The following is a 12,177-nucleotide window of genomic DNA, read 5'->3' on the forward strand; positions in this document are numbered from 1 at the left end:
GACCTCATAATGATGTCATGAATTCGTCCTCTAGACCGTCCAGGTCCACCTCAACTGGTGAAGATTGAGGATGTCTGGGGAGAGAATGTTGCTCTATCATGGATACCACCAAAGGATGATGGAAATGCAGCCATCACAGGGTACACGATCCAGAAAGCTGATAAGAAGAGCATGGTAAGGTCTGGCCATCTCTGGTTCAGCAGCAGCAAAATCGCATTTCATCAAAAGTAAAGGGGGGCAGGGCATGAGGTCCTCTTAAGGACATGAATATTTACTTTGCTTGGTTATCATGAGGCTAAAACAGTATGAAGCAGCTGACATAGTGCTCAGTGGAATTCAATAAATTCATTTGTTCAACAAATATTTAGTCACTCTGGATTCTGACTCAGATTTATATCCATGCAACTCTTTCTCCTTGTAAAATAAATGTTGGATAACATGTATAGAAAGAGACCAGTTAGAAAAGAAAGATTCTGAAGAGAACAGCAAGTGCAAAGTTCCTGAAGAGGGAAGGAGCTTATTAGTGTGTTCAAGAGGCAACCTAGTCGGAGTACGATTTATTATTACCTGTATTTAATAGATGAGGAAACTGAGGCTCAGAAAGGATAAATGACTTGCTTGAGATCACCATTTTAAATGTTAAAGTCTAGGTGCTCCTGCATCAGAATCCATCCTCTACACCGTACTACTGCCCTACCTGTATGTGAATGAATGAATAAATGAATATTTGGGCACACAATGGCATCGAGCCCCTCTTCCTTCTTATAGGAAGAGTGAAATATCATACTTAATGATATTGACAGGAAGTCTTCAGGCATTTACACTAGTAGATGTCAGTAAGAACTTGTCTTCTTGGATAGCCAGTCAAGTCCAGGTGAACCTGGACGGACTTTCTCACTGTTGACTGAGTTCTAACTGGTGACAGAGACTGATCCCCAACCTCTGCATCCCTGTGTTTCTGTCTGCCCAGTGTAACTCCCAGGAGATACCACACCATTGTCTCATTGTGGCTACAGATGCTAATCTTCACTTAAATTCCTGTTGTCATTCATAACTTCATAGACATTTTTTTCATTATGTGTGCCAACACATTAATTTATTCTTCACTATATGTTGAGCACTGTTCTAGCTACTGGATCGGGGGGAAAAAAAGGAGCACTCACAATCTAGGCAAGAAGAAAAACATCATAAAACCAAATGACAAAGCAATACAATAAATGCTGGAATAAATTTTGGAATAAAGTGCTCTGGGAATAAAGGAAGTCATAACTACATTTGCCTGGTGTCCTAAAAATATTCAAAATATGGACCACCCGGGTGGCTCAGTCAGTTAAGTGTCCAATACCTGATCTCATCTCAGGTCTTGATCTCAAGGATGTGAGTTCAAGCCACTTTGTGTTGGGCTCTTACTCTGGGCATGGAGCCTACTTAAAAAATATATTGGAGCCTACTTAAAAAATATATATCTAAAATACTGAGATAATGATGGCCCCTAAAAATTCTAAGAAAAATCCTTTTCCTTATGCACTTTTTATCAGAAAATGTATTTTCTTGGGGCACCTGAAAGCATGTGGCTCAGCGGGTTAAGCGTCCAACTCTTGATTTCAGCTTAGGTCATGATCTCATGATTCATGGGTTCAACCCCAAGTCTGGCTCTGACAGGGCGGAAGGGCGGAACCTGCTGGTGATTCTCTCTCTCTCTCTCTCTCTCTCTGCCCTTCCCCCATGCTCTCTCTCTCTCTCTCTTTCTCTTTCTCTCTCTCAATATAAATAAAAATAAAATTTAAAAACATCTAAAAAATGTATTTTCTCAATTAGTGGTACTAAACATCTGTGGTTCTCTACTGGTTGCAAGATAAACTTTGAGACCACTATATTTCTTGGTATGGTGAGGAAAAATTGAAAAGAAAATTACTTGTTTTAGCTTCTCATTCATTCATTCATTCATTCGGGTAGTCAATAAACATTTATTTTGTGCATAGTACCTACTATGTGCCAGGTATTATAATAGGCACTGGAGATACAGGGGTAAGAAGAAAAGTTGTGTTTTCTTCTCATCATGCTGTGTCCATTTCAGTGGAGGAGGTAGACAGGAAACAAGTAAAACAGTAAATATATAATGTAATTTAAGGTAGCAAGTGCTGCAAAGAAAACCTAGCCAGGTTAAGGTGAGAGAGTATAACCAGCACAGAATGGTGGGAGGGTGAACAGTCAGGGAAGAGGTTTAATATCTGAGCAAAGACCCAGAAGAACCTACTTTAATATTAAGCAAACTTATTGGGTGATATTAATTTTTCTCTAGTGATTTAGCATCATCTCTTCTTCAGAATAGATGTTTGCACAAAAATCCCTTTTTAATGTTTTTTTTTCAAATTTATTCTTGAGAGAAAGAGAGAGCGGGGGAGTGGCAGAGAGAGAGGGGGCCAGAGAATCCAAATTGGGCTCTGCACTGACAGCAGACAGCCTGATTTAGGGCTCGAACTCACAAACCGCAAGATCGTGACCTGAGCCAAAGTTGGACGCTTAACTGACTGAGCCACCCAGGTGCCCCTGTTCACACTAAAATTCTAAAATCAGATGTTTTTATACAAAAGATAGGTGACAGACACTGTACACTTAGGAAGAAAATATAAAGGTAGGAGTTGACATCTAGGGTATATGAATCTAATGTGTAAATGACCATTAAACTATAGGGGTGCCTAGGTGGCTCAGTCGGTTAAACATCTGACTCTTGCTTTCAGCTCAGGTCATGATCTCATGGTTCGTGAGTTCAAGGTCCCTCATCGGGCTCTGTGCTGATAGTGTGGAACCTGCTTGGGATTCTCTGTCTCCCTCTCTTGCTGCACTTCCCTGACTCACGCTCTCTCTCTCTCTCTCTCAAAAAAAATAAATAAAGATTTAAAAAAATATTAAATTATACATAATCAAGTATATTATAAAATGTTAAACAAATTAAATGTACGTTGTTAGTACTCTCAATATAAAAATCAGTGCTATTTTTCTCATAGTTAATAAAACATCCCCACTGTTTATTCTAATCAACAGTTGGAATAGTTGTGTGTTTTTAGATGATTTTTCTCAAAAAAAAATTTTTTTTTTCCTTTAGGAATGGTTCACTGTCATTGAGCATTATCACCGAACCAATGCTACCATTACTGAACTGGTCATAGGAAATGAATATTATTTCCGGGTCTTTGCTGAGAACATGTGTGGCCTCAGTGAGGATGCAACAATGACTAAGGAGAGTGCTGTGATCGCCAAGGATGGTGAGTTAGCAGTGGACTCATATAAGGAGGTTCTGGACTCAATTCCAGTATGTGGGGGTGTGAGGGGTTTCCTTTTGTTTTTGTTTTGTTTTGTTTTGTTTTGTTTTGTTTTGTTTTGTTTTGTTTTGTTTTATAGAGGCTTCCCTACCACAATTAATTCCAGTCTCCAGGCCCTCTCCCTTCCCTGGAGGTCTGGGGATGGGACTGAAAGTTTGAAACCACTAATCACAGCTGGCAACAAGTCCCCATCCTTCAGTCCAAAGGTCACCTCATTAATTTAACAAAAGACCCTTTTATAACTTTCCTCCCTTAGGAAATTTCAAGGGTTTTAGGAGCTCTGTGACAGAAATGGGGCCAGAAGACCAAATATTTACAGTGAAGTCTTGGATTGCGAGTGTTCCGCAAGACACGAACATTTCTAATGTATTTTTATGAGATAAACGAGTTGTCTTGCAGTGCTAGTAGTATGTGATGCCGGTCATCACGTGATCATAACTAAGCCAATGTTTCCTGAAATTCACTTTGATATACCAGTGCTTTGGATTACAAGCATGTTTCCGGAATGAATTATGCTTGCAAACCAAGGTTTTAATGTATTTCTTATTGTAAATCACAATATTACAACTGGACATCTGGAAACCCCAGTTTTCAATGACTAGATGTTCTCAAGAAGACTGGCTATAGAGATGTGGTGAAAGGGAATTCAGAAACTGATAAACACACATTTTTAAATTGTGGTAAAAATGTTTGAGTAAAATGTTGATTTTACCAGTAAAAAATTTTATTTTTATTTATTTTTTAACTGTTTATTTATGTATTTTGAGAGGGGGTGGGCAGAGAGAGGGAGAGAGGGCATCCCAAGCAGTCTCCACTCTGTCAGCACAGTGCCCAACGTGGGGCTCAATCTCACAAACTGAGATTATGACCTAAGCTAAAATCAAGAATCAGAGGCTTAACTGATTGAACAACCCAGGGTGCCCCTTGTTTGTATTTTTAATATTGCATTTTTTAAAAAATATAAACTTTCTGACTTCTTTCCAACTTCTGGGCTGTGGGTCTGGATGGCTAAAATCAGAGATAGGAATTTCATTTCCTCATAAACCACTGTCCTTAAAGTCCTCATTGCTCATTGCCTTTACATTAAAATATACTGTCGATCAAAATATTCAGATACCAGATTCTTCTCAGTATTTCTTTCAGTCTCAGATGACCGTACTGACTTTGTGTCCCAGTGCGATTGTCCGTTTGTACACTTCAGAATGAATGTTGTGTGGAATTCACCCATATTTTTACATGTTTTTATAAGCTCAGGGGAGTTTTAACCATGAATAAAGTATGCCAAGAATGACATATTCTCAGGCCAATTTGTGTTTTTCTAATGCTTGTTTTTAAGGTAAAATCTACAAAAATCCAGTGTATGAAGATTTTGATTTCACGGAGGCACCCATGTTTACTCAGCCTTTGGTTAACACCTATGCTGTGGCTGGTTACAATGCCACCCTGAACTGCAGTGTGAGAGGAAATCCTAAGGTACCATTTTTTCAATCACATTAGTTAAATTTAAGAATTAGTCCCAAATTCCCCTTTGTTTTAAAATTTTTTTTTAACATTTTTATTTATTTTTGAGAGACCGAGCATGAACGGGAGAGGGGCAGAGAGAGAGGGAGACACAGAATCCAAAGCAGGCTCCAGGTTCTGAGCTGTCAGCACAGAGCCTGATGCGGGGCTCAAACCCACAAACCGTGAGATCATGACCTGAGCTGAAGTCGGATGCTTAACTGACTGAGCCACCCAGGCGCCCCCAAGTCCCCTTTTTGTTTTATGTTAGACACATTATAATTGCAAATAACAATATAAGTTGTGCTATTGTATCTTTTTCTGGGATAGGGAGGAGAGTGCAGCATTGTGGTGTTGGTGGATAATTAGGTCCACTATTTAAATACAGTAGTAAAAAAATGCTTATATTTCTTTACTAAATAAAAGATGACTATTTAGGAAAACCCAAAACACCCATTTTAAAAAATACTGAGAGGTAAGGAGATGGAAGTAATATTGTTTCACCTGAAAAATCTGGTGGTAATATTGATTCATCAAATTTTCTAAAATAGATTAAAGCAAATGATGATACTGTAATGCAAGGCAGAATATAAAATGTGCTGTCCTAGGAAGGAAGAAATCATATCTGATTGAAGAGATTTAGAAAGGTTTTAAGGTTTCTTGATGGCATTTGAAAAGAGCAACGAATTAATGAATGTTTCCCATAGAGATATTTTTTTTCCTGGTGGCACTGTGGGAAAAGTGCCCTAGAATTTGGAAACATTGCAAAGTGGTATGATTCCTGCATATACCATCAGCAGGAATAGACGAGTCAAGGGAGAAGTTACACTGAGAATGAGAGGAAGATCCTGAATTCATCTTTAGTTGGAAGTGATGTCGATACAAGCAGGAATGACCAGGAGGGAGAGGAGAGGTCACCAGAGCTTAAGAGAAAGGCCAGAGCTGTGACTCATCCTAGGCATGGGGGTGCTATATTCCATCTCTTGGAGCCGAAACTATAGAAAGGAATATCATTGAGGAAAGAGACTAGTAATCAAAAAGCCAAAGTCCAAGGGGTAAGCCTCAGTGAATGCTACCATTTGAAAGGGCGAAGAAGGATGGAGGGAGGAAGATGATGGTATGAAGGAGACAGAAAAGAAAGTCTCTAGAGTCTGAGCAAGGCAAAAGCATATAAGAGGCAGAAGAGAGAATATGGAGAGTGTACATTTACCAAAGGGAGAAGAGAATATGGGAAGGCAGGGGAGGGTCAAGGGTGATCGAATGTAATTCAGAGGCCAAGGAGAATAGAGTCAGCTTCCTGGGTGACTGGTCATTACTGATCTTGCATTATCTGAAGTGGACCCATTCCACTAGATGATGAATAGAGCTCTTTGAGGAGAGATGAAATGGTGAGGAGGCATAAGCAGCCCCTGAAGAATTAGAAAAGAATGTCAGGAAAAGGAAGTGGGGAAAATCAGATGGTTGTGACACCTTATGAGGATTCTCTGAAAAATGCCCAGCAACATACACTCTCCAGGGTAAGTTGACATCAGGAACCTGTAGATCAAATTAGAATGCATCTGAATTCATTTGGGAAGAGAGCCCCAGAGCTGTCTTCTGAATAAGTCTGGCTTGCTTCCGACCTGCCCATTTGTTTTCTTGCCAAGCACCATGTAGAATTTAATTTGAAAGGAACAGTGCTCAAGTAGATGTGGATTCTTCTCAGATATACTTTCTTTCTAAGCCATGCTTTAAAATTTGGTCACTGGCTTTAATGGTCTATTATTTATTATGCTAAATACTGATATATTTTGACTTATTTTCTTCAATCTTAACTTCAGCCCAAAATAACCTGGATGAAAAACAAAGTTGCTATTGTGGATGACCCAAGATACAGGATGTTCAGCAACCAAGGGGTCTGTACTCTGGAGATTCGCAAGCCTAGCCCCTATGATGGAGGCACTTACTGCTGCAAAGCTGTCAATGACCTTGGGACAGTGGAGATCGAATGCAAACTGGAGGTGAAAGGTATGACATCAAAGATCTCATGTATAAGCTGAAATGGAAGAAAATCATTTATTTATCGTCCTTACTGCAAAATCCAAATTACGTGCTAAAATGTTTGGGGGTGGCAGAGGAAGGGGAGAGAGAATTCTGGGACAGAAGACATTATTACATTCTGCATTCACTCTGATTTGTTTAAATAGACTTATTCTCATCTCTTGCAATTCTTGTTAACTAAATGAATATTAATGTCAGTGGAATGCTAGCATGTGTACAGCATGGTGAGGATGAGTAAAGTCAAGGGAATATGACTTTCATGATATAATCCATTTATTTAAAAAAGTCTAGTGCAAAAGCTCATCTAATGAAGCTACAATTAAGGAATTTACACTATTTTTAATTAGTTTACTATTTTGTGAAACTTCTAATATATAATGGGTAAGTTTGCTAATTTAGCATTTAATATTGCACATAGAGAATATAGCATATCCATATTATTGTATTATAATCAGTTGCTTTTAAAATCTCATTAAAAATTTTCCATTTATAGGTATGTATTTCATTTATATTAGTTTTTAGAAATGCTGTAACTAATGTAAACCAAGAAACATATAAGGATTTATGTGGTAGAAAAGTCTCAGAATAACCTGTCATCTTAATCAATTTTTATAGTAATTGGGTGTAATTTTTATACTGGAGTTTTTTTCTTGACAATCAAATGGTACTTTGGGATACCATGAAAACTATAGCTGTCAGAGTCTCTGTTATGAGATAATGGGTGACATGATCCTAATGTCTTTTCTCTTTTTCTTATTATGTTATATTGCTTTTCTGTGATAACCAAAATCTTTATTTTTTCTACCTCTCTGTAATGAAGAAATTATGATTCAAAAGTCAGAAAGATAACTTTGTAAATATCTATTTTAGAAAAAAATAGTAAATACTTAAGGTATTAATGTTAAAAAAGAGGTTTTAGTCTTAAATCTAGTATAAATAAAGACACTTTTTGAAAAAATTTTTTCATAACTTAAAAAAAGTATTCTTTCTGCTATGATTTCTGTCCATTCTCAAGTAATACAGTATAGTAGATTGATAACTGAATAAGTAGAAATTTTTAAATTTTTTTCTCTCAAATATAAAACAATAATATTCTTACAAAGTGTCAAACATGACTATTGAGAAAGTGTTTACAAATTTAAGCATTATTTTTATCTGTTTATTAGTTCTAAATTCAAACTAAGAGTTGCAAATATATCTGGTTTCTCAACCCCTAGCTTTTTTAAAGTATTGTTGGTACTTATGTCTCAATATCCAACAAAATCCAACAAAAAACTAGTACTACTTCTGCATGCTTTGAAAATAAAAGCATGTTGCTAATGGTGTAAAATGATTATTTCATAAATGGTTCAACATTTGAGATCCTCCATAGAAGCAAATAATACTATACAGATAGATGATATATCATTTATAGTAATTATATAGTAAATTATATAGTAACTGAATTTAATAATATAAAGAATGTATCCTAGTACATGAGTTCATAATAAGGCATCAACTGTGGTATATTGGTGAAAACTTTTAGTCCTAAGAGTAAACCCAAGATTGTTTATCATCAGATTGTTATCTGATAATAGGTGACTTGAATCAAGTTAAGCTGTGAAAAAAAAAAAAAAAAGAAAAAGGTAAGAATGTCAACTGAGAATAAATAAATACTGGTACAAATATTCTAATTCTACAGTGATATATCAAGGACTAAATACCCCTGGACAACCAATCTTCCTGGAGGGGCAGCAACAGGTTTTAAAAGTTCATATCCCACTGGATATTTCTACTTTCTGTTCCATTCCTCTTACATGAAATCGCACTTTGCATGTAAAGCTTGACTTTCTCATTTGCTTTTCATTGTATCTGTTAGCAGCTCATGGCATACAGTGTTTATGCCATGAACAGGAAGGCCAAATTATTCAAGGATATTAATTAATGTAGGCACTATGTTTTGTCAGAAAACTAAGTACTATACCACACATCCCCATAAATAAAGCCAAAGAGCTACATTTTAAGATGACCTCACTGGAGATATCAGATTATCAAAACTTGGGAATCAATGACATTTCTTTAATATTTTCATTTTCCAAATGAAGAGAAATATGATCTTCCTTTAAGATAATTTCTGCTATAGTTTCCTTAGATTCATGTTGAGCATTTTTAATTTACTAAGTTGTAGGAAAAATATTCTAGACATTTTTGATGAAGAAAGGACACAAATATTTAGAATATTTGGATCCAATATTTGGAAACTTTCATATTTAAGATTTCCAATGAAATATTTACCAATAGAATATCTATGACCTCTCCATCTGTTGGACATTTTGGATATTTTCATGGAACTAAAATTATTTCATATATTTATGAACTTGAAAGAAAATTTTGGGTCCCATTACTAAATGTATTAAATAATAAATGAGTGCTATTCTACAAGTATAATTCACCCCCATTTGGAATAATGAATTGAGAAGTTCTTTGGGACTGGGTAAACAACCTGATGTAAACTCTAATGTTGTAAATCTATGCCTGAGTTTACAATTCCCAGAGATAATGTCAGCTTGCAAAAGATGACCAAATTAGGGCTCTTTCTTTAAGGTTTTGTAGATTATACATAGAGTAGCTTTCTACCCTAAGTTTGTTTAGGCCTTGTGTTTATTTAGATCAGTCATATATAATCAGTTCAGAATACAATATTATAGAATATACTAGTTTAATATTTTTATCTACTTGATAATTTTGCCTTTTAGCATTTCAACATATATATATGTACACTAATGCTTTGTCTCTTGTCTCTGTTTTTCTTTTGTTGAAAAACACAATATATATATGTTGTAGGTTTTTTTTTTTTTTAAGCTAATGGTTTGGAAGCTTTTACCATAAATATTCACTGTACAATCAAGTTGGCTTTGCCACCTGATCAGGCAAAGTTGTTGTGCATATTAATAAATGTTTTACATATTAATTTTCCTTTTGAAGTGACTGGATCCCTGCCCTTCACTCCATATGCTTCTATTTTCCTACATCTTTCACATGACTAAGGATTAATGAAATCACCTCATCATAATCATGACTATAATTTCATCCAACAAGTACTCAACTTTGGTTTTAGCACTTTATTAATGCTTACAACTTCTCTCTCTCTTTCTCTCTTTCCCTTAGTTGTAGCACAGTAAGGATTTTTGAATGTATATTATCATCTAAGGTAAGCTTTCATATGGTTTTGGCATATGAAGCTTATGACTGTCATAAGCCATACAAAGCCTGTGGAGTATGGCATGATTTTCATTCTGGAATCCAATGAAAATAGACTATTTAAAATCTCTAACTTTGTAGTTTTAATTTGTATTTAAGTATCTTGACATTAACAGCTAGTACTTATTCATCACAACAATCTCCTGTTGACATGAAGCAAGTTGTTGAATGCAGTAAAGCATGAATTAATGCATTTAATGTTGATGAAAATGATACCCAAGCATTCTGAACGCTTTGCATCAAGGAATGGACATGTACATAAGCGGCATCGTTTCTACCAATATGTGACTTGAATTTTTTTTTTTTTAAAAAAGGAGAATGACTTTCCCAAATTTGCATTAAAGAAGTTTTAAGAATGTTCAAATGGCATGCTGTTTTTGCCTGGACGTGAGTTTATTAGCAAGTAGTGAAGCACTTCCTTAAAGGACCATGAATTTTTATAGTTTCATGGGTTCTCTTGTGAAGGGGTACTTTTATTTTATAAATATAATTCAGACACATGGAAGGTAAGTTTGAAATAGTAGTAGGATTTTTCACGTTCAGAAGGCATTGGACACGTTTTACTATTTTTAACAAAATCTTTCCAATTTTTGCACTTTGATAGTGTATAAATAGCCAAAATTAAAGGAGTGGTTCCTTTTTTCTTCTCCACTGTGCTTGAGTTGGAGTTCTTTGTGCTAAATTAAAAGGAACATTAACGAACAGGAAAACAGTTCTTCTCACTGATTCATAACATGGTCTACATCTACTCTGCCATTCAACCAGAAGGCTTAAATCATCTATAGAAGAATCCCAAAACCCAAAATAGCAATAGATCCTTTCCAAAACCAGTTAGGAATTTAAACTAAGATGGAATAATAGCAGGGAACAAGAAACTGCTATGGATCTGCCGGGAACTTGCTTTTCCTTCTAGATGCCAACTGCTTTAAATTCTAAATGTACTAAATGCAGGAGATTTCCCAGTAGGACTGAATGAATCTTTGTGACTAACTGGAACATAATTAGTCACATTTCTAGGCAGCTAGTCAGGAAGTAGTATTTCAGTAATTTTTCATGTAGACGGTTTTGACTTGGCCTTTTCCTTTTTGTCCTCTCTAGGTGGTCTTTCCTTCTGCAGGCTTCTCTTGCAAGGCGTACCTCCTAACATAATTGATTCATATTTGCGAGACTTGCAATCAAGCAACCCTGAGGAATACTAAGGGCCTGGGCCCTGCCTCCCTACACTCCACTGCTTTGAAATCTGATTGCAATGAGAAAGCATTTTCTGTTTTCCACCAGCACCCAAGTGTGGTTGTTTTCTTTCCTCCTGATGTTAAAGAAAAAAAAATGTTTGCACGGGATTGCTTAATTAAAAATTGCATACAAAATTTCATTTGAAGTCAACATTTTGCTCATGATTGTCTGTGCTTGGTCACTGTACTTTACAAAAAAAGCAAGCTAGAAAATTAGCAAAAGCTGTTGTTTCAGTTTAAAATAGTAGGCTGTAAATGCTTTCTTTTTTCCAGAATAAAATGACATAGTACCATATACCACGGTCAGATCTTGAAAACCCATCTTTCTCTTGAAAAGTCACTCTTTTCTTGATCTAACAGATTTTTCTAAGCAAAACAGGGTTGTTTATTTCACACAATCCTTAACACCAGTGGATCTGTACGCTTTTTCCCATTTGTATTCCCTATAAGACGACTTCATAAAGTCTCTCAGACACAGTTTTCTCAACAGAAGGGAAATTGTATTCAATAAATGGTACAATAAGTTTGAAGCACTTATGATGAGATCACACAGTATTCTTTTATGTGCTTGGGGTTGTGTGCGCAAACAGAACTGAGGACAAAAGGCTGGGAGCCAGGTGCCACCAAACTCAGGCCTGACCTTCATTTGTCTCTGGCACAGCCTCCAGGCCAAATGTACCAGAGCTCCTGCCAAAACAGCTAGTCCTAGTGACAGAGAGTTACTGCAGACGACAGAGCGGTTATAGATTTAGAGATTGCTGATGGCATCCATTCAGACTAATGAAGACCATCAAAATCCTAGAAGCTGAGAAACATTTGCAGGAGCGCATCATCTTTTCAGC

The 12,177-nt window shown here is 36.3% G+C and overlaps 1 protein-coding gene across 9 annotated transcripts in view; it reads left to right on the forward strand.

The window, feature by feature from the left end:
- MYBPC1 (myosin binding protein C1) overlaps window positions 1-11,630 on the forward strand; it is an 86,219-nt gene extending 74,589 nt beyond the window's left edge. For 5 of the 9 annotated variants that reach the window (XM_027070317.2, XM_053226659.1, XM_053226658.1 and 2 more), the window contains 5 exons: window positions 35-174; window positions 3,107-3,266; window positions 4,660-4,796; window positions 6,644-6,830; window positions 11,202-11,630. In XM_027070317.2, coding sequence (XP_026926118.2) covers window positions 35-174; window positions 3,107-3,266; window positions 4,660-4,796; window positions 6,644-6,830; window positions 11,202-11,302 — 725 coding nt within the window. In that variant the 3' untranslated portion in view covers window positions 11,303-11,630. Of the gene's footprint in view, window positions 1-34; window positions 175-3,106; window positions 3,267-4,659; window positions 4,797-6,643; window positions 6,831-8,544; window positions 8,613-10,010; window positions 10,054-11,201 lie in introns of all 9 variants that reach the window. The other 4 variants (XM_053226656.1, XM_053226661.1, XM_053226657.1 and 1 more) reach the window with 3 other exon arrangements.
- Window positions 11,631-12,177: the final 547 nt, after the last annotated feature.

This window comes from Acinonyx jubatus, chromosome B4, assembly GCF_027475565.1.
Source record: "Acinonyx jubatus isolate Ajub_Pintada_27869175 chromosome B4, VMU_Ajub_asm_v1.0, whole genome shotgun sequence".
NCBI classification, from domain to species: domain Eukaryota; kingdom Metazoa; phylum Chordata; class Mammalia; order Carnivora; family Felidae; genus Acinonyx; species Acinonyx jubatus.